The 20,703-nt window shown below is 41.8% G+C and overlaps 1 protein-coding gene across 1 annotated transcript in view; it reads left to right on the top strand.

Moving 5' to 3' along the window:
• The first annotated feature begins 1,147 nt into the window (after positions 1-1,147).
• LOC112433028 (protein NLRC3-like) overlaps positions 1,148-20,703 on the top strand; it is a 23,226-nt gene continuing 3,670 nt past the window's right edge. Inside the window, exons 1-7 of the mRNA XM_076881284.1 lie at positions 1,148-1,245; positions 2,238-2,316; positions 2,478-2,664; positions 2,793-4,593; positions 7,435-7,608; positions 11,214-11,387; positions 15,782-15,955. Of these exons, the coding sequence (XP_076737399.1) occupies positions 2,314-2,316; positions 2,478-2,664; positions 2,793-4,593; positions 7,435-7,608; positions 11,214-11,387; positions 15,782-15,955 (2,513 nt within the window). The 5' untranslated portion in view covers positions 1,148-1,245; positions 2,238-2,313. The remainder of the gene's footprint in view (positions 1,246-2,237; positions 2,317-2,477; positions 2,665-2,792; positions 4,594-7,434; positions 7,609-11,213; positions 11,388-15,781; positions 15,956-20,703) is intronic.

Below are 20,703 nucleotides of genomic sequence, written 5' to 3' on the forward strand. Positions count from 1 at the left end.
CAACATGCAGTTAATGTGCACAAATGTCTTTGATATGCTGCTCAGTGATGGTGGTGACTGTCAGAGCAGAGCTACTGAGAATCAATAAGTAATATCAATGATGGGATCAGAATCACTAAATTCTTCTCATCCCTGTCAGTATCATACATGTGCTGTATAATGTGATAAATGTAGAGGTGCTGGCTGTTCTCTCACTCTGCTGTTTAGCTGTAAAGGACGCCTCCCTGCCTTTGTCTCATTCATGACCTTTAATAGTCTCTTCTAACATGCAGAGATCTGTATGATCTGTTTCATAGAGTCTAACCAGCCTGTACAGGTAACAACAACAGTCACTGCATCACTGACACACAAACGTCATCTCTGTCAATAACAACGTTCATACATGGAATAAAAACACATCAGTGGATCATTGCTGGAGCTGATGTTTGTGCTCCTGGTGCAAAGGCTCTCAGTTTCCTCCTTGAAATAACATCAGTGGTGGGTCAGCGACATGCTTTCTTTCCCTCTCAGGTTTAAATATCTGGGACTCTCCACCGTTTGGTTGTAGAGCTGAAGAAGCTTCTCAGATGAAACGTCTTCCAGAAACTTAAAGACGTCTCTTTTCTCTCCAAGCTCCTTAGATCACATGACCTGGATGACTGAACCTACAGACATATTGACCTGGTTTCATGGTCACATGACAGGTCAGAGGTCAGCGACTGTAACTCAGTTCCTCCTGTTAATGTGAACTCACTGAGTGTTTGTGGTTTACCTCTCAGACTGACTGAAGATGATGATGGAGGAAGAGGAGGACAGAGCAGAGTCTGCAGGGTCCAGCTGTCCGTCTGTGAGGAGTGACCGGTCCAAAGATCATAATCCAGACTTCAGTGGTGAACCTGGAGCAACGAGGTCAGAGAGCTGAACTCACTGAGTAACAGAAATAATTCTGCACTGACATTATAATCAGTGTTGACTCTGGTTGATTGTCTGACTGTGTTTGTGAGCTGAGAGGAAATGAAAATGAGTTTGTAACAAAAATCAGTTTTGTCCAGTTTTCCTGTAAAAAGCTGAACTCTAATCTAAGAGGATGTTACTGACAGGAAACAGCTGCATTATCTGCAGTCTGTGTGATCACAGCTGCTTCAATCATGTTTGTGTCTGCAGAGGTCAGAGGTCACAGTCTGCAGGGTCCAGCTGTCTGTCTGTGAGGAGTGACTGGTCCAAAGATGACGTTCCAGACTTCAGTGGTGAACCTGGAGCAACGAGGTCAGAGAGCTGTGATGACTCCTTTACATGTTTGTGTTTCCTGGATAAATATGACCTGAAACATCCTCAGATTGTTACAAAGATTCATTAAAAAGAAAACAATGAAAGAGAAAAGATCCAAATGTTCGACTTGGTCATTTGCTGTTTGAGGACAGTGATGCTCATATCTGTGGGGAAAGTGTGACCTGAGTGGGTTCATGTTTGTCTTTAAAGAACAGAGCTGCTCTGATTCTCTTTGTGTCTGATCTGTTAAACAGTCTGAGAGGTCACACAGAGACCCAGCAGCTAAAGCCTGGATCATACTGGCTGCTGTTACTCCATCAGGACAACACTGAACCACAGTGGTGTGGATGTAGTGGATAAATCCCACCATACTGATGCTCAGAGTTAACCACAGGGAACAAAACCAGATGTTACCTTCAGATTGTGACCTTTGGAGTGGACGATGCAGATTTCAATAGAGAATAAATGTTGTTGTTTTTCAGCTGTGAAGAAAGAATCTAATTTTCTGAACTTAAGAATTTATGATGCTGGAAACAACATGGAGACTATAACACAACATTTCCACTGTGTTCATAGAATGAATGTAAAACTGTCAGACATTCATTAAATATGCAAAATGTCTACAGAAGCATCAGAGGGTCAGACGTGAAGCACTCAGTGATTTTGATCAAATGACTCATCAGTTATTGATCTGTACTACACTGATCTACCACGTTAGTAAAGCTGGTGTTCTGGTGGTGGAGGGAGACTCGGATCATGTTCTGGTTTTGGAGCAGTGATCTGCTGATGGTTCAGTTTGATGAGCTTCTTCAAAATCATCCCTGACATCACCACTGAAAGGACGTCCATGAAAACAGACTGAAAATTACTGATATGTTCACAATCTGAGAGTTTAAAACTTGACAGACTTGATTCAGATGAAGTTATTTGAGCAGAAACTCCTGGATCTTTATCCTGTGTTGATCTAATCCTTCATGGTTCCTCCACAGAGTGGACCAGCAGAGCTCAGAGGTTCCCAGTGGTCAGTCTGCCCAGCAGCATCAAACACAGCTGGACTCCATATTTATGGTCTGTACATGTACAACAACTACTGTTACATCTGTTCTGTTCACAGTCATCTCCATGCTGCTCTTTGTAGACCAGTGGATCGTCAGTGTGTCCAACATGGATCTGATGTTTGGCTCCATGATTTCAGTCTGATTGGCTCATTCATAAATATTCTGTTCCAGCTGCTGGAGGACAACATCATCACTTTTGTGAAGAACGAGCTGAAGAAGATCCAGAAGGTTCTGAGTCCAGATTACCCAGAATGCTTAGAGAGTCAGAGGAGCAGCAGCAGAGAGGCGTTTGTGAAGATCACAGTGGACTTCCTGAGGAGAATGAAGCAGGAGGAGCTGGCTGACCGTCTGCAGAGACGTAAGAGGATTTATCTAAAGATTTAAGCTGCTGGATAAATGAACATTTTCCAGAGATGGAAGATGGAGCAACATGTTTTAAAGATTAGTTCTTTTTGGAATTGAGTGTTTATTTTTCTTCTCATTCAGAGCTTCAAGCTGCAGTTTGTCACCGTAACCTTAAATCCACCCTGAAGAAGAAGTTCCAGTGTGTGTTTGAGGGCATCGCTAAAGCAGGAAACCCAACCCTCCTGAATCAGATCTACACAGAGCTCTACATCACAGAGGGAGGGACTGCAGAGGTCAATGATGAACATGAGGTCAGACAGATTGAAACAGCATCCAGGAAACCAGACAGACCAGAAACAACCATCAGACAAGAAGACATCTTTAAAGCCTCACCTGGAAGAGATGAACCAATCAGAACAGTGCTGACAAAGGGAGTGGCTGGCATTGGGAAAACAGTCTTAACACAGAAATACAGCCTGGACTGGGCTGAAGACAAAGCCAACCAGGACATCCAGTTCATATTTCCATTCACTTTCAGAGAGCTGAATGTGCTGAAAGAGGAAAAGTTCAGCTTGGTGGGACTTGTTCATCACTTCTTTACTGAAACCAAAGAAGCAGGAATCTGCAGCTTTGAAGACTTCCAGGTTGTGTTCATCTTTGATGGTCTGGATGAGTGTCGACTTCCTCTGGACTTCCACAAAACTACAATCCTAACTGACCCTAGAAAGTCCACCTCAGTGGATGTGCTGCTGATAAACCTCATCAGGGGGAAACTGCTTCCCTCGGCTCACCTCTGGATAACCACACGACCTGCAGCAGCCAATCAGATCCCTCCTGACTGTGTCGGCATGGTGACAGAGGTCAGAGGGTTCACTGACCCACAGAAGGAGGAGTACTTCAGGAAGAGATTCAGAGATGAGGAGCAGGCCAGCAGGATCATCTCCCACATCAAGACATCACGAAGCCTCCACATCATGTGCCACATCCCAGTCTTCTGCTGGATCACTGCTACAGTTCTGGAGGATGTGCTGGAAACCAGAGAGGGAGGACAGCTGCCCAACACCCTGACTGAGATGTACATCCACTTCCTGGTGGTTCAGGCCAAAGTGAAGAAGGTCAAGTATGATGGAGGAGCTGAGACAGATCCACACTGGAGTCCAGAGAGCAGGAAGATGATGGGGTCTCTGGGAAAACTGGCTTTTGATCAGCTGCAGAAAGGAAACCTGATCTTCTATGAATCAGACCTGACAGAGTGTGGCATCGATATCAGAGCAGCCTCAGTGTACTCAGGAGTGTTCACACAGATCTTTAAAGAGGAGAGAGGACTGTACCAGGACAAGGTGTTCTGCTTCATCCATCTGAGTGTTCAGGAGTTTCTGGCTGCTCTTCATGTCCATCTGACCTTCATCAACTCTGGACTCAATCTGCTGGAACAACAACAAACAACCTCTACATGGTCTAAACTATTTAACAAACTAAAACTTCAATCTCTCCACCAGAGTGCTGTGAACAAGGCCTTACAGAGTCCAAATGGACACCTGGACTTGTTCCTCCGCTTCCTCCTGGGTCTTTCACTGCAGGCCAATCAGACTCTCCTACGAGGTCTGCTGACACAGACAGGAAGTGGCTCACAGACCAATCAGGAAACAGTCCAGTACATCAAGAAGAAGCTCAGTGAGAATCTGTCTGCAGAGAAAAGCATCAATCTGATCCACTGTCTGAATGAACTGAATGATTGTTCTCTAGTGGAGGAGATCCAACAGTCCCTGAGATCAGGAAGTCTCTCCACAGATAAACTGTCTCCTGCTCAGTGGTCAGCTCTGGTCTTCATCTTACTGTCATCAGAAGAAGATCTGGATGTGTTTGACCTGAAGAAATACTCTGCTTCAGAGGAGGCTCTTCTGAGGCTGCTGCCAGTGGTCAAAGCCTCCAACAAAGCTCTGTGAGTACATTTGTACTCATGTCTTTACTTTTAACATCCAACTGTGTCAGTAATTTATTTCACCAGGTTTTCTGTCTTTGTATGAATTTGTAAAGTTTTGGGATTTCTCCAATACAACTGTGACCTCTTTGATGCCTCCAGAACTCGAGACGCTGGATTCACCATAAACTCTAATCATCACTGCTGCTGTTATGTTATCAGTCTTTGTTTAAACACTTAGGCTGCATGTGCCTGATGTTGTGATACTTTATATTCACATGCATGCTCCTAGATACATTTCTACTGCAGGTCTATTTTTAGTCACAAATGTTGGTGAAACACTTGCTTTTACATGCATGGTGGGTCCTGCATTAAAGAAAGCATTTGAATTACTCAGTGAATCCTGGCAGCCAGAGAAACATCCTTAGTTCCACTTTAAACTAAACTCTGCTTCGGTCTTCCACAGTGTGTTTGTTGTTTCTTTGTTGTTGTTGGCCTGCTCTCTCCTCTCACTCCAATCTGGTTGCAGCAGATGTTTGTCCATCCCTGAACCTGCAGACTTGGGTGCAGCACCTCAGTTCATCTTCAGTCTGAAACCAGCTGTTGTAGCTATATCCCCTCAAGCACACCTTCCCTGGTCATCTCTGCTGTGGTTGCTATAAAATTTAATCTTGATTTAAAAAAAAGAACAAAAAAACCTCAAGTCAGACTTGATGCCATTTGTTGGCAGCATGGTGCCTGTTTGTCTTTGATGATAAACTGCAGCACAGTCTAAAGCAAACCTTCTAACTTTATTGACTTTATGCATGTATATATTCTTCCTGTTCACCTTGGACACACAACAGCTCTCTGTTTGTTGTGATTGGATCTAGAACAGCCAACATATCCTAATCTAGATGATTTCTAAGGTGGTATCTGGGAGGAAAAGTTAAAATCAGCTTGGATGGCCTGTACTGTATGATGGCCTTGGTTGCACCACATTGATGGCCATGCAGGGTGGTTCACTACTTGGGCAAGAAGACCGAGGAGTGAGCCACACTTGGTCAAAGCTTGGTCATTCAAGCTCACTGTTTTCCCCTTGTTGGTTGATGATAGTATTTTTTTTTTTGACTTATAGTCATCATTGTCTCCAAATTAACTCACACACTGCTGACTGCTGTAGCTTACCTGGCTGAGCAGGTGACCCATGCACTGAAGGTTAGAGTTGTGACTCCAGGGCCTGGTTTGAGTCTGCCCAAGACCATTTCCTGTGTGTTATTCTCCTCACTTCTCCCTCCCTTCCTGTCTTCTTTGTCCTATACAGTGAAGACAAAAGGCCTCAAGTTCTGAAAACTCTTCCCCTTCATCACCTTCCATCTCTCTCATCTAACATCACCAGTATTCTCTGAGTAGAGAATCTTTTCACAATCTTGAATGATAAGGATCCAAGTGGGTAAAGTTATTTATTTGTTGTGTTCCTATTTGCAGCTGGGATAGATTAAGAAAAACTATCGGCTGCCCAAATTACATCCAGTTTAGAAGACAAACATTGAGTGAAGTGTTTGTTTCATCATCCTTCACAACTCATCAACCAGGTGTCACAAACTTCAGCAGAACAGTACAAAGCATGTCATACTGGATGGCTGCAACAACCAGAGTTTTACCTACCTTTGGTATTTCTTGACAGCATGAGCGTAATATTTACTGAACAGAGTCGTCTTCTGTAATCTTTTCAGATTCAGATTCAGAACACTGTATTTATTTTCAAGGGGCAATTAGGATACTGACCTTGCCAACCGTACATACAATACACAAACATCACATTGGGGAGACGGGTCAGGCCAGGTAGCTGGCCGGTCAGCCGCTAGAGCAGCGACCCGGAACCGAACAGCAGAAAATGCACAACATCAGGAAAGATGAGGAGAAAAAAGAACTCCTCCCAGACTGAGCTCCAACAGGGAGATCAGTTTGAGAACAGACAAAAAAAATGACCTTAGCGCAGAACACATGAAAACTCTTAATGCGCCATAGAAGCACATGACAAGCAACAGGGATGGGTAAAAGGTGAGAGACAGCCGGTGTAGACAGCGCACCCGGGCCTGCAGCATTTGCGCTGGTCCCCTCGACCCACCGTCTGCACCGGGAGGGGATAAGCATGCTTAGGATGGGAAGGAACAGTCTAAACACCGTCTGTTATCAGGGTGAGATTTGTTCAGCTCCAGCCTTGAGACCACAGCTGGCGCCGGTATGTTAGCCGCATGAATTGATGGTGGCTTTCTTTGGTGTGAACAACTGCATGTCAATTTCACAGCTGATCTAACAGTCCGTCACTCGTCTCTCAATCTCCCGTTGGAGAGCCACGAGCTTCTCCGAGAGGTTATTGGTTTTGCGCTCAAAGAGCAAAGTCTGAGAACTCATGACCACCATGAGCTTCTTCAAGATCTTATCCGTGCTGCGTTCAATGAGCCCATTTTGAGAAGTCACGACCCGTCCCATTGTTTCAGTCACAGCGGGCAGCCTTGTGGGGGTTTGAACAGCTGATTCCGCTTTCTTTAATCTTCAATAAGCCAGGGCCAAGCCAGCTCAGATCAGCAAGAACCCTTTGCTGCTGTGAATGTCCATGCTGCTATATTTCAGGATCAGGCTCTAAATGTACAAATGGATCTGAGAAGATTTCCAATCATGTTTCTACTAGATTTACAGTTTGTTTTCATGTCTTCTGACTCAGAAGGTGGATCAGGTGGAGCTTACAAGGAGTAAGTGCTGCTATAGAAGAAGAGTTGTGTTTTAATGAAGCTATTTAGTTAACCAATAATTGTATTGCATGCTGGCATTAAAAATGTTTCATTTTACTGATTTAATTGTTTGTTTGTTTTCTTCCAGACTGAGTGGCTGTAACCTCTCAGAGAGAAGCTGTGATGCTCTGTCCTCAGTTCTCAACTCCCAGTCCTCTAGTCTGAAAGAGCTGGACCTGAGTAACAATGACCTGCGGGATTCAGGAGTAAAGCTTCTGTCTGCTGCACTGCAGAGTCCACATTGTACACTGGAAACTCTCAGGTCAGGATCCAAACATATCATTAAATGATATTATTGTATAAACAACCAAGCTTTATAGAATTGGCAGGTGAACTTTTCTTTGTCTTTGGATTGCTTAGGAGATTCTTAATTACTGTCTGAACATTTTTTTACAGTCACATATTTTGTTTTAATGGTCAAACAGAATTATAGTTCAGTTCAATGAGCAGGTAGCTGTGAGATTCATAATAATGAGGTATATTTGTATTAAAGATGACTAAACGTGAACAGTAGCTGTGAGTTACTTTGTTTACTCATGTGTGCTGATGTTGTGAGTAATTTAAAGCTGAAGTAAACTTGTAATGAGTTTAATAGAGTTTCTAAAGTAAGTGTACTTGGAGACATTTATGTGTTTTCTAAAGTCCAGGAGCAGGAGGCTGTGTGTAGCATAGAGGAACCCAGACCTCAGCTTTGTCTCCTGGTTTCTGTTGCTGCTGTTACAGTTTCCCCTCATCGTTCCTTCAACAGTCTCCTCACTGTAACAAATCAAAGTGTTACTGTATAGATTCACGTCTGAATGTTGCCATGTGCTATTAAAACTAAAAGCGATGTTTCATACACCCACGTGGTTCAGTCACACAGTAACTGATGGTAAATAATGTTTGTGTTGAGCACATCGTACAGGTCAGCTGCTCCACACAGATCTCAGGTTTACATGCTGGAACAGTTTGTGATCATGAAGGATAAACCTCACTTCCTCTTTGTTTCATACAGATGTGACATGAACAATAACACATTCATGAAATCCTTTTAGGAACACAAACACTATTGTAGCTGGAGAATATATTTGAATGTAGGATAATGTAGGGGATCAGAAACAACAGTAAGAACTAACCACCACCTCACCATTTGGGTTGGTAGCTGCATGTTGACGGACAAAGTGTGGACTTTATACAAGTTTTTAAGTTGTGTTGATCGGCCACGTAAAACCAGAGTTATGATAAAATATCTGCAATGTTTGGTTTTCTTCCTGAATAGTATTGTTGTTTATAACAACGATAGTATTCAGTATTTATTGCAACAAACTTTGTTGTTTGCAAAACTCAGTTACTTTTTTGAAGAAGTAACTATATAATTAATTGCCCAACATTGGTCATTATATCCTGTATTTTGCAGACAGAGTTACAGACTCTCTCCCAGACCACAGACTCATAATACAAGTCAGAGCTTTATAAAAATAGAAAAAATAAAGTTGTGTTTTAAAAATTGGAGTTCAAGTTATTTTTACTTCCAATAGTGTTAACATGCTACAGGTCATGAACAAGGTTGTTTTTAATTTTCATTGTAAGTGGGCTAAAGCAGTTAATTAAAAGTAGTCTAACATAAATGTAAATGCCGTAATTTGATTACTTTAATAAACCATGTAACTTGGATGGATAAGATGCTGGCGTGACCACAGTGCACACGTCTGCTGTTGCTCACAGAGGTCCAAGGGACGCTCAGGGAGTTTGTGTTCGCTGAGACTCATGAAACTTTAGAGGGAACATTGGCGGTGACTGGCAGGGAAAAGGGGAATGATAAGACTTACTGTAAATATAATTATGTATGTATGTATGTATTGAAAAAGGAACAACTAAAATGTTCCAGCTGAAAAAATGAAATCAGTTTCAGTTTATGAGCTCTGTTTGTTTTCTTTACAATTCCAACCTTTTATTTTGAAATGAGCTGCTCATTCCTGTTTAGAGTTGATGAGCTGGTGTGGGTGAGAGGACTCAGGCAGCCTGACAGAGTTGATGTCCAGGTCTTCCCTGCTTGTCCTCATATACATAAACATGAGTATCCTTGCAGGTCAGATCTCATCAGTCACACCTGTTCGTGCAGCTCTCCTCTAGATTGTAGTGTTTGTTAAACTAGGATGATTTTAGGAGCCTGGACCGCAGATCTAAGGGAAGATATGACTTGGAAAGACTAAACCAACCTATTAGAGGTGTTCGCACTAACATAGATTAATACTCAGATTTACACCTTTAGTGTCTCACAAAGGGTTGAAAAGTGAATGTGCACAGAGAGGTTGGTGGTGAGACGGGCACTTCCAGCACTGTAGATGTGATCCAGATCAGTGTTCATGGAAATAATCCGGAGAGCAGGATTCCTTGATGAATGTCACATTTTCTTAAAGTTATAATCCACAGGGAAAACTGTGAAACTGTCGATCTGATATCTACTCAACCAATCAGGTGTTTACATGCCCTTCACTGATCTCCAGCCCCACCTTATTATCAGTTTCTCTCTCTTTTACATCTGAATTATCTTCACTTCACATTTCAGTCAGTTCAGATTTCATTAGCACGTTCACTTTAGCATAATCCATTTTAATCCAAACACCTTTCTCTTTAAACTCTGTTTGTCAGTCACAGTATATCCAGTACAATCCTCTTTTTCACTGCGTCACACACATTCAGAGATCAGAGTGTCCTGTGTGTGCTCTCATTCACTCACACTCACTCTCATATGGCTGAAGTCTGTTTGTACACAGGCTAATCTGGGACTCTCCACCATTTGACACTAGAAATAAAGAAGCTTCTTGGATGAGAGGTGAAAGGTGAAACGTCTTCAAAAAACTTAAAGAAGTCCAGATGCCTTTTTTTCTAAGATCTTTAGATAACTGCGAACCTTCACAGACACCTCATCAGTGGGACTCTCAGAGCTACCAGCCCTTTGCTACAATCACAAAGCTCTTCATTGAAATCAATGATATCAAAGCTGGAATTATATGAGTCCAAGTCTTCTGCTGATTCAGCATCACATTCATCTTTGCTCCTTGTTCTGCATCCCCAACATGGACTTCATTCCTTTCCAAGCCAGCCTTGAGTGTCCTTTATTCAGCTCATCCTCTGCTTTACTTTTACACCTGATTTTAGCTGCTTTTCTTCTCTCCCTCATAACAAGACAGCTTCTTCTGCCTGAGAACATGTTGGAGTGATTTACTAATCCAGGGCTGCTTATTGGGGAAAATACTTCCTGTTTCCAAAGTAATCCCCATTTTTCCCAGAATGAAATGTAAGTAGAAATAAATGATCTAAGTGAGAACATGAGCCTTTAAAAAGGCTCTTCTGAGGCTGCTGCCAGTGGTCAAAGCCTCCAACAAAGCTCTGTGAGTACATATGTGATCATAGCTTTAGTTTTTAAATGTTTATTCTAGTTAACACAGATCAGGTGGAACAACTCAAATAAAATATCAAAAATATTAAGTGGTCATCGGTACTCAGTTTGTTCAATACTGAATACAATGGAGCACAAATTGTCCACGTTTCTGAAATATTTCTGGGTGTAACTGTCACCAAAGTGCAATTTAGACCTGGCCTGTGGTTGTTATCTAAGTGATAATCATCAATTCTACTAAAACAAATACAAAATAAAGAAGTTTGACACATTCTGTTGATATCAAAAGCACACTGAACAATTCAGTGTTGTTTTACTGCTGTTCTCTCTTCACTTCTTCTCCTCTGATTCTCTCCACATGTTGCTCTGCATCAGTGCTCAGTTTCCTGACAAAACAAGATGAAATATTGCTAAATATAATAGTATCTCATTACGCTTCAACATAAGTGTTTTATTTTTGTAATTGTTTATCTGTTATTTTTCAGACTGAGTCACTGTGACCTGTCAGAGAGAAGCTGTGAAGCTCTGGCCTCAGGTCTCAGCTCTCAGACCTCTAATCTGAGACAGCTGGACCTGAGTAACATCAACCTGAAGGATTCAGGCGTGAAGCTTCTGTCTGAAGGACTGAAGAGTCCACACTGTACACTGGAAACTCTCAGGTGAGATCAAGCATTTTTCTTTCATCAACTGACAGAATTAGCAGATTAATAATAAGGCAGTCCTCTAATAAGAGGAGAAGTGGAGGTGTTTTGAAGGGCAACATACTCTTATGTTAACAAGACAGGAAGTAGTTCCTGGGAACTGCTTCCTTTGTTATTGTCTAAGCAGAAACATGATGGTAAAACAGTGATGAGTTTGCAGAGGTGGATCCACAGCACACAACACAACAATGCTGTTGCGTGCTGAAAGCAGACTTCTCACAGATTCTGAGGCTGCAGGTTTCATCACTGTCCAACCAAAATTCACTGAACCAGCAGTAAATGAACGTCCAAAACGACGCTTCATGTTTAAAAAAACAGATGATCAGGGTGATTTGTGTTTACATCTTTTTTGTGTGATCTGTTCACCTGCTGTTTCAGCTGTTTGGTGGTTGTTGAGATGGTTTTGTGAACTTTTAGCTGAGATCCTGACGTTTCTGTAGATACCACACATGTCTAATTACTTTGTACAGCATGAACGGCCATAACGAGGTTTTTAACAGTAAGAAAAGTTGTAAAACTTCAGAAAATATAGTTAAAAGTCCAAAACCTTCTACGTCTGGTGGCTTGTGGTAAGGAGCAGATCAAACGAGTAAAGAATTACGTTATAATTATAAATGGCTTCAACAGCACATTCAGGTCTGTGAGACTCATTCAGACACTGAGCCGTGGCTCTGTGCTACATGCACATATTTCTGCATCTCTGCCATTCAGACACATTTTATATATAGTTTATTTTATGTAGTATTCAATACTGAACTGTACATTTAGTCTTTTTAAAGGCAGCAAGTTTTATTCAGTGTTTTCATAAAAGCCTTATTTTTATCCATTTACTGCTATTAGGAAGAACACGTGAGGCTTAAGACCTGGACCAGTTTGAAACCTTTTGTCCTCCACAGTGGAAAATGGGTGGAAATAAAAATGGGTCTCACTTTAGCCAGCTCCTAATTTTATCAGTTCTGCTCTCAGCGTCTCCTGTATATCTCCTGTATAAATGTTGCACTCAGCTTTGTGGTCTCCAATATCACTGAAATGCAGCCAGATGCTGCTCATTTTGCCTTTTCACTCTTTCCTGACACGCTTGCATTTCAGTACAGCTCCTATTTCTCTGTGTACTGGTCTCTACCACTACCCTTGCTGTCTATGGGACATGTCCTCTTTCACATAATGGTATGATCCCAGTCTGTCTCTTAAAGTGTTTGGCCACATGGTTTGCTCATCAGTAGTGCATTGTGTACTTATTTTAATAGTACTGCAGTATGAGAAGTGCAACATTCAGTGTGCAGAAACAGATCAGGTGCTTTCTAACAGCAGTGTTCCCTTTAACACAGCAGCAGTTCAAATATTTCTGTCAGTCTGAGCTGAAACATGAATCTAATCAAATATCAAATCAAAGTTCTTTGCCTCTGCCAGGACGTTAACATTTGATCTAGTTTTTTACAAAGTTCCCTCAGCGTCCAGAGCCACCAACATACCTTTGATCAACAGCAAGTGAACATTTATAAATGTGTGTTTCCAGAACAGGAAGCAGCAGAACTATTGTTCTGTTATCAGGCAGCAGCACAAACGCTCATCAGCTCATTTACTGTGCAGGACTTTGAGTGTGTGAAGTGTGTGTTTGTGCTGGATTTCCTTTGGAGAATCTCAGTCAGAAACCAGACAAAGAAAAACTCTTTCAACAGTCCAGGTTGAGTTGACAACATGAACTGCATTTATCTTCCTCTGACTGACATGTTCTTCCTCCTCTGCACCGAGCCAGCTGCTAGGACTCACAAGCTCATTGACATTTTCTGATGTTAAAGAAACTCTCTTCTTCTGCACAATATGAGCAGCAACAGAGAAGAAGCTTTCACAGGTACAGATGTTGCAGCTGTGGCCAAGTACATGTGCTGCATGTTGGAGCAGCACTCTAATGGACAGGCCTCTGTACTGATGGTGGGCTCTGCTCTGTATCCACCACACTGTTCTCAGCTGAGTCTTCCTCCTGTTCACACTCTGATGAAGCACCAACAGGGCCAACTTCTTCTCTGGTGGCTCGGATGTTGTTGCTTCCACAGGTTTCCCTCCAACAACCCTCTGTTCCTGCAGTGAGTTCAGTAAGATCTGGGTAAACACTTGAGCTCCTTGAATCTGGCTCCAGCAGCAGTTTTCACATATACAATGTTGGCATTTTGCTTGCGTGTCTCCAGGTCTGTTCTGAATGTAGACTTGAATTTGACCACGTAGGCGGGGTCATCATCTGAGCTCTGCATCACCTGAGAGAGATGACAAAACACAGAATCACAGAGCATGAAACCAACGTTTCTCCTCCCAGAAGTTCAGTCACAGACCTGCAACAGAAACAAGAAGATTCAAATGACGCAGAGCTTTCATTTACTTATATCCACAAACATGTCCTCTACATATTCATGCTGTATTTACACACACATACAGAGGCTGTTTGTCTCTCACACACAGACAGGACACTGAGAAATACATCATGTTAAATATACCTGCAGGCTTCCAGCTGTGCACTTTGTCCCTGTCAGCTGTGATTGCCATGGCAACCTTGGTGTTGTGCGCGATGCAGGGGCGTGTTCAAAGGCAGACGTCTGGCAGCAGCATCATATTTGATGCACTATCTGTACTGAGTGTGCTGACTGTATTTCAAATGTCCCACTGCTGTGCAACATGAATCGCATGTTCTGCACGTTTCTGTAACTCCCAGGTAACCATGGTTACACAGCCACGCCCAGTAGTCTCCAGAGAGACCAACAGCTGGTTCATGTTGTAACGCCGTGGCTTTCGTAGTCTCTCCTTTTTCTACAGCTCATGTGTTCTTCTTGTGATGCTGCGTCTTGAGGCTCATACATGCCGTCATTTGTTGATCCTAAGAACGTTCCTCAGACCGACTTCTTCAACAACAGATAACTTTAGTTGTATCAACACTGCCTCCTGGAGCAGTTTAAAATGAACATGTCAAAGATCTGTACCTGTCTCCATGTTTCTGTCCCCGCCCCTTTCTTTCTGTCCTGGGTCATGTGAGCGCTGCAGTAGTATTAGGCCCACCCTCAATGCTCCCATTGGCTGAGATGCATAATGACGCCCATTTCAAGCCAGCACTGATCAACATCCCTCCTGTGACCCATGGCTGTTATATTCAGAGCCAGTGAGCACTTTCACAATAATCATGATTTTAAAAACTGTGATTAAAATAATTGCTGACGTTAATCAGTTAATGAGTTAACGAGATTATAACAGGTTAAGTTGCCCTAATAATTAGACTTTGGTGACAAACTGATGTGATCTCCATGTTTCCTTTGTTGGACTGTGGGCGAGTGTCAGAACTGAATGTACTGAGTAACATGTGGAGTTTAAATATGTGTCAGTTCCAGTTTTAGAGCTCTAAAGTGCAGCTATCATGTTAGGAATATGTTAGGAATAGACAGGAACACTGAGCACACTGAGGTCAAATCTTTATTTTACCACTCGCTGCATTCTTGATGTTCATGAATTCAGCAGCTTCATGATTGTCTGCAGCATTAATCTCATATTTACATTAAAGTGTTGAATTTGACTGTTTGATGTTCTTTATGATCTCTGGCACCAGTTCATCTGTAGGCTGAGCCCAGTCCATCCAGTTAGTGAAATGATGTTTAAAGGTCTCCTTGTTCTGTGAGCGTGCACAGATCCTGAAGCAGAAAGCCTGGGTTACAGAGAAATGATCATCACTGTGATGATGCTCATCATCTCTGACTGGGATTTGAGGTTTTGTCAAAGCAGCAAAGAAAGCCTGGCTATGTTGGACTGGGTGTGGAAGCAGCTCCCAGTTTGAGTTCAGGAGACAGACACCCTCTCTACTTTGAAGATCAGCTTCAAACTTTCCTTTTTGATAAAGCTTATAGTTCGAGCTGGATCAGGTGACCCTGAACCATCCCTTAGTTATGCTGCTATAGGCTCAGGCTGTTGGTGGACTTCCCATGATGCTCTGCTCTCTTCTCCCCTCTTTTCACTCCTGATGCTTTTATATGTCACTACTGCATGTCCTTAACTTTTGTCTCTCTGTTTTGTTCTTGTCTCTCTGAGCTCATCTCTTCTCTTTCTCCTCACCCTGCAACCAGTCATGGTAGATGCTCCTCCTGGAGCCTGTTTTCACTGGGAGGATCTTTGTGTCAAAGGGAGATCTTCTTCCCACCATCACCAAGTGCTGCTCACAGTGGAGGCGGTTACCTTACACTGTTAAACAGCTTCAGATGACTGTTGTTGTCTGTTGGGTATTGTCAGTTATAAATAAAGTTACAATGGATGGATAGATGTTATTGTGACAAAGAGAAAACAACTGTTGACAGATAGATTGTTGTTTTGTGTGTCTGCAGTCTGTCAGGCTGTCTGATCACAGAGGAAGGCTGTACTTCTCTGGCCTCAGCTCTGAGCTCCAACCCCTCCCATCTGAGAGAGCTGGACCTGAGCTACAATCATCCAGGTGTTTCAGGAATTAAGCTGCTTTCGGCTGGACTGAAGGATCCAGGCTGGAGGCTGGACACTCTCAGGTATGGAGAGAAAATCTGATAGAGGAGGAAGAGCTGGAAACATTTCCTGTGTCTTTCCTTCACTTCCTGTTTGTTTCCTGCAGATGACACATGAACAATCACACATGCAGGAATATTTTCAGGGACAGACACACTAGTCTAGCTGGATAGTTCATGGATATTTATGTAGGGGTCTCCAAGGAGTCTGTTTGCAGGAACATTTAGGTCACAGGTGTACCTGATATAGATACCAGTGTACCTAATAAAGTGTCAGCTAACATTTGGAAATGGAAGCTAAAATAATGACAAGCTCTACATTCACAGCTGAATTCACAATAAATTTGTTCTCAAGTGCACATTTTTCTGTTATTGTTCCCAAACAACAGAATGAGAATGAAATATTGATTCTAACAGGGCCCATAAACAGCATTAGCTTAGCAGCATTAGCTTATCAGAGTTTCCATCATGGTCACACAAATCCTTAGCAGAGAAAAGTGGCCTACTTAGCAATAGCTGCTCAAGTTGTATAAAGAAAGGGAAAACAGTATTAGCATTAGCTGCTAATGGCAGCTTACTTAGCATAAACTCTTCACATCTTTATAATGCAAGGGAAAGGAGTCACTCATGGAAGCCTATTTAGCATTAACGTCTCACATCATTATAACACAAGAGAAAAGGGTATTACCATAAGCTACTAATGCTTATTTACCTCAAATTAGCTTTAGCTGCTAATGGTAGCCTACTTAGCATTAACTCCTCACTAATATAATGCTAATTCACATCAAATTAGCATTAGCTGCTCATATTGTTATAAGGAAAGAGAAAACGGTATTAGCATTAGCTACTAATAATTATTCAGCCCTAATTAGAATAAGCCTCTAAAAGCAGCCTACTTAGCATTAACTCCTCACTAATATAATGCTAATTCACATCAAATTAGAATTAGCTGCTCATATTGTTATAAGGAAAGAGAAAACGGTATTAGCATTAGCTACTAATAATTATTCAGCCCTAATTAGAATAAGCCTCTAAAAGCAGCCTACTTAGCATTAACTCCTCACATCGTTGTTACCCAACGGAAAAGAGTATTAGTATTAGCTACTATCATTTTTAATAAGTAAGAGAAAACAGTCTTAGCATTATTGAATAATGCTAATTCACACTGAATTAGAATTAGCTATTTACAAGAGCGTACTTAGAATTAGCCGCTCACATTGTTAAAAAGTAAGGGAAAACAGTATTAGTATTAGCACATAATGCTAATTCACGTCAAAGTAGCATTAGTTAATAATGGCAGCCTACTTAGCAGTAACTGCTCACTAATATAATGCTAATTCACATCAAATTAGCATTAGCTGCTCATATTGTTATAAGGAAAGAGAAAACGGTATTAGCATTAGCTACTAATAATTATTCAGCCCTAATTAGAATAAGCCTCTAAAAGCAGCCTACTTAGCATTAACTCCTCACATCGTTGTTACCCAACGGAAAAGAGTATTAGTATTAGCTACTATCATTTTTAATAAGTAAGAGAAAACAGTCTTAGCATTATTGAATAATGCTAATTCACACTGAATTAGAATTAGCTATTTACAAGAGCGTACTTAGAATTAGCCGCTCACATTGTTAAAAAGTAAGGGAAAACAGTATTAGTATTAGCACATAATGCTAATTCACGTCAAAGTAGCATTAGTTAATAATGGCAGCCTACTTAGCAGTAACTGCTCACTAATATAATGCTAATTCACATCAAATTAGCATTAGCTGCTCACATTGTTAAAAGGGAAGGGAAAAATATATGAGCATTAGCTGCTAATAATTATTCACCTAATTAGAGTTAGCCCCTAATGGCAGCCTAGTTAGCATTAACTCCTGACATCGTTATAATGCAGGGGAAAAGGGTTACCATTATCGGATAATGCTAATTTACATCAAATTAACAATAGTTAATAATGGTAGACTTCGTATCATTAGCTGCTGTCATTCTTACAAAGCAAAGGAAAACAATATGAGCATTAGCTGCTAATGCTTTTTCATCTAAAATTAGCATTAGCCACTAATGGCAGCCTACTTAGCATTAACTCCTCACTAATATAATGCTAATTCACGTCAAATTAGCATTAGCTGCTAGCATCAGCCTACCTAGCACTAGCTGTTCACATTGTTAAAAGGGAAGAAAAAACGATATTAGCATTAGCTACTAATAATTATTCACCCCTAATTAGAATTAGCCGCTAATGGCAGTATACTTAGCATTAACTCCTCACATTGTTATAATGTAAGGGAAAAGAATTAGCATTATCTAATAATGTTGACCTTGGCCCACTGGAAAAGTTCAGAACTAAAGATTTAGGAGTGTTTCTCGATAGCTCTTTCTCATTTGAGAAACAAATGAATTCTGTTATTAAAACCAGCTGTAAGGTTTATATTGTTGATTGTCATTTATACTTAGAAATATTTACTCATATATGCTTAGAGGTGTATAATCGATTGCATAATGATAGAGGTTTGATCCTTAGTAGTCTGTAAAGACTCTGTGTGCCTTCCAGAGTGCTCTGGCATGCACACACCACTTGGGGCCATGAGAGAGGTCGTACCCTCTCTTACTGATTTATGGTGTAGGACAGGGGTCTCAAACTCAGTTTAGCTGGGGGCCGCTGCAGGCAGAGTCTGGGTGAGGCTGGGCCGCATTAGGTTTTCCACAAGAAAGGCATGGTTAAAAAATTCCAATCTTCTCAAATCTCTTTATTTTTATTTTTTAACACAAAATATTAAAAATAAATAAACAAATTAAGAATTAATAAGAAAATAAATCAATCTGTAATACATAAATAAAATAATAATAAGATATTTTTAGTCAGTGAACTTGTGTGTTTCTTTCAGTCTTCTATATCTGCTGTGTTTAGATTGAAATGTCTGTATTAACAGTTCTATAACCTTCTTCTGAACATGAATGGAACACTGTAGAAAATGAACTGTTCTTCTGAACATGGCTTCTCTTGCCTACTCCTTGCTGCTAGAGACCTGGCAGCGTTTCCTCTCGCATAGCCGAGCCAGATTTGGCCTGAGGGAGGAAGCAGTTGCGACCCTCAGTATGTCTTGAAGATGATCATCCGTAAGTCTGGACCTGTACTTGGACTTATTGAAGTTCAAAGTGGAGAAGAGCTTTTGGCACAAGTATGTGCTACCAAAAAGGCACATGGTCCGCTTGAACATTTGGGAAAGCCGAGGGAAACTAGGGCTCAAGTCTCTCAAAAATTGTCCAAGCTTGTCTGCTTTTCCACTCACCTCCCTGAACTTTGCTTTGAGTTCAGAGTTGCACTGCAGCTCAATGAGCTCCATTTGAAGCACAGAAGGGGCATCTTGCACATCAAAGGAGAAGGGGTCCGCAAAAATGTGAAAGGTGGCTCTGTGTGTCTTGAAGTCAGCAAATCTGTGATCAAATTCCTCCTGTAGCATCAAAATGACATCAACATACTCGTCAGCACTGAATGGTGTGCCTGCATCCACGAGTGCCTTGCATGCTGGGAAATGGCAAAGGTTTGTCTGAGAGAGCTGAGCTTTCCAGAGCGCCAGTTTTGTGGAGAATGCTCTCACGTTGTCATAGGCAGCACTGACAAGTTGCCCCTGGCCTTGTAACGTCTTGTTCAGTACATTAAGCTCATGTGTCATATCAACAAGAAAAGCTGAGTCCATGAGCCATTTGGGATCAGTTAGCACAGGAACACTAACTCCATCCTTCTCCATGAAGGCTTCACTTCTGCTCTCAACTCAAAAAGTCTCTTTAATACATTTCCCCTGCTGAGCCAACGTACCTCAGTGAAGTCGAGCACATCCCCATATTCTGACTCCATTTCCTCTAAAAAAGCACAGAACCTTCGGTGCTTTAAGCCCCTGGATCTGATTTGGTTGATGCATTTCACAACAATAGACATCACATTGTCAAACTTCAGGCATTTGCTGCAAAGGACCTGCTGATGGATGATGCAGTGCAGAGCAATGGCCTCCTCCACGCCTTCCTCTTCCAGTTTGTTTTGTGCCACCAGTCCATGTTTCCTCCCTGTCATTGATGGCGCTCCATCTGTTGTTATTCCAACAAACCTCTTCCATGGCAAACCAACATTCTCAATGGCATCACACAGCTTGTAAATATCTGCTGAGCGGTGGTCTGGCCATGCATTGGAATTACTGTGAGCAGCTCCTCCATCACTTCAAAACTGTCATCAACACCACGGACATACATTGGGAGCTGGGCAGTGTCGGTGATGTCTGTGGTCTCATCAAGAGCGACTGAGTATACACTGAAACATTTGGCTTTCTCACACAGTTGGTCATAAATGTCACTTGACAGGTCAGAAATGCGATCTGCTGCGGTGTTGGCAGAAAGGCTGATGTTGCTAAACTGACCTTTCTTTCCCGGACAGACTATATTTGCAGCCTGCAATATGCACTTTTAGACAAATGCACCTTCTGTGAATGGCTTCCCTGCTTTAGCAATCATCTCACTAACCACGTGGCTCCGACTGCTGCATTATTCTCTTTGGTTGCTTTCTTGGAGAAATCTTGCTGCCTCAGTAGATCTGTTTTAAGACTGGCAACCCGGTTCGCTCTCTCGTCTCCCTGGTATTTTGCATCCAGCTCAGCATGTCTAGTTGTGTAATGATGTTTCAAATTGTATTCCTTGTGCAGCGCAACTTTCTCTGTGCAAATAAGACAGGTCGGGGTGCCCCTGTGCTCAACAAAGAAATATTGCATTTCCCACTTTTCCT

Source organism: Maylandia zebra, unplaced genomic scaffold (assembly GCF_041146795.1).
Source record: "Maylandia zebra isolate NMK-2024a unplaced genomic scaffold, Mzebra_GT3a scaffold11, whole genome shotgun sequence".
Classification (NCBI taxonomy): Eukaryota; Metazoa; Chordata; class Actinopteri; order Cichliformes; family Cichlidae; genus Maylandia; species Maylandia zebra.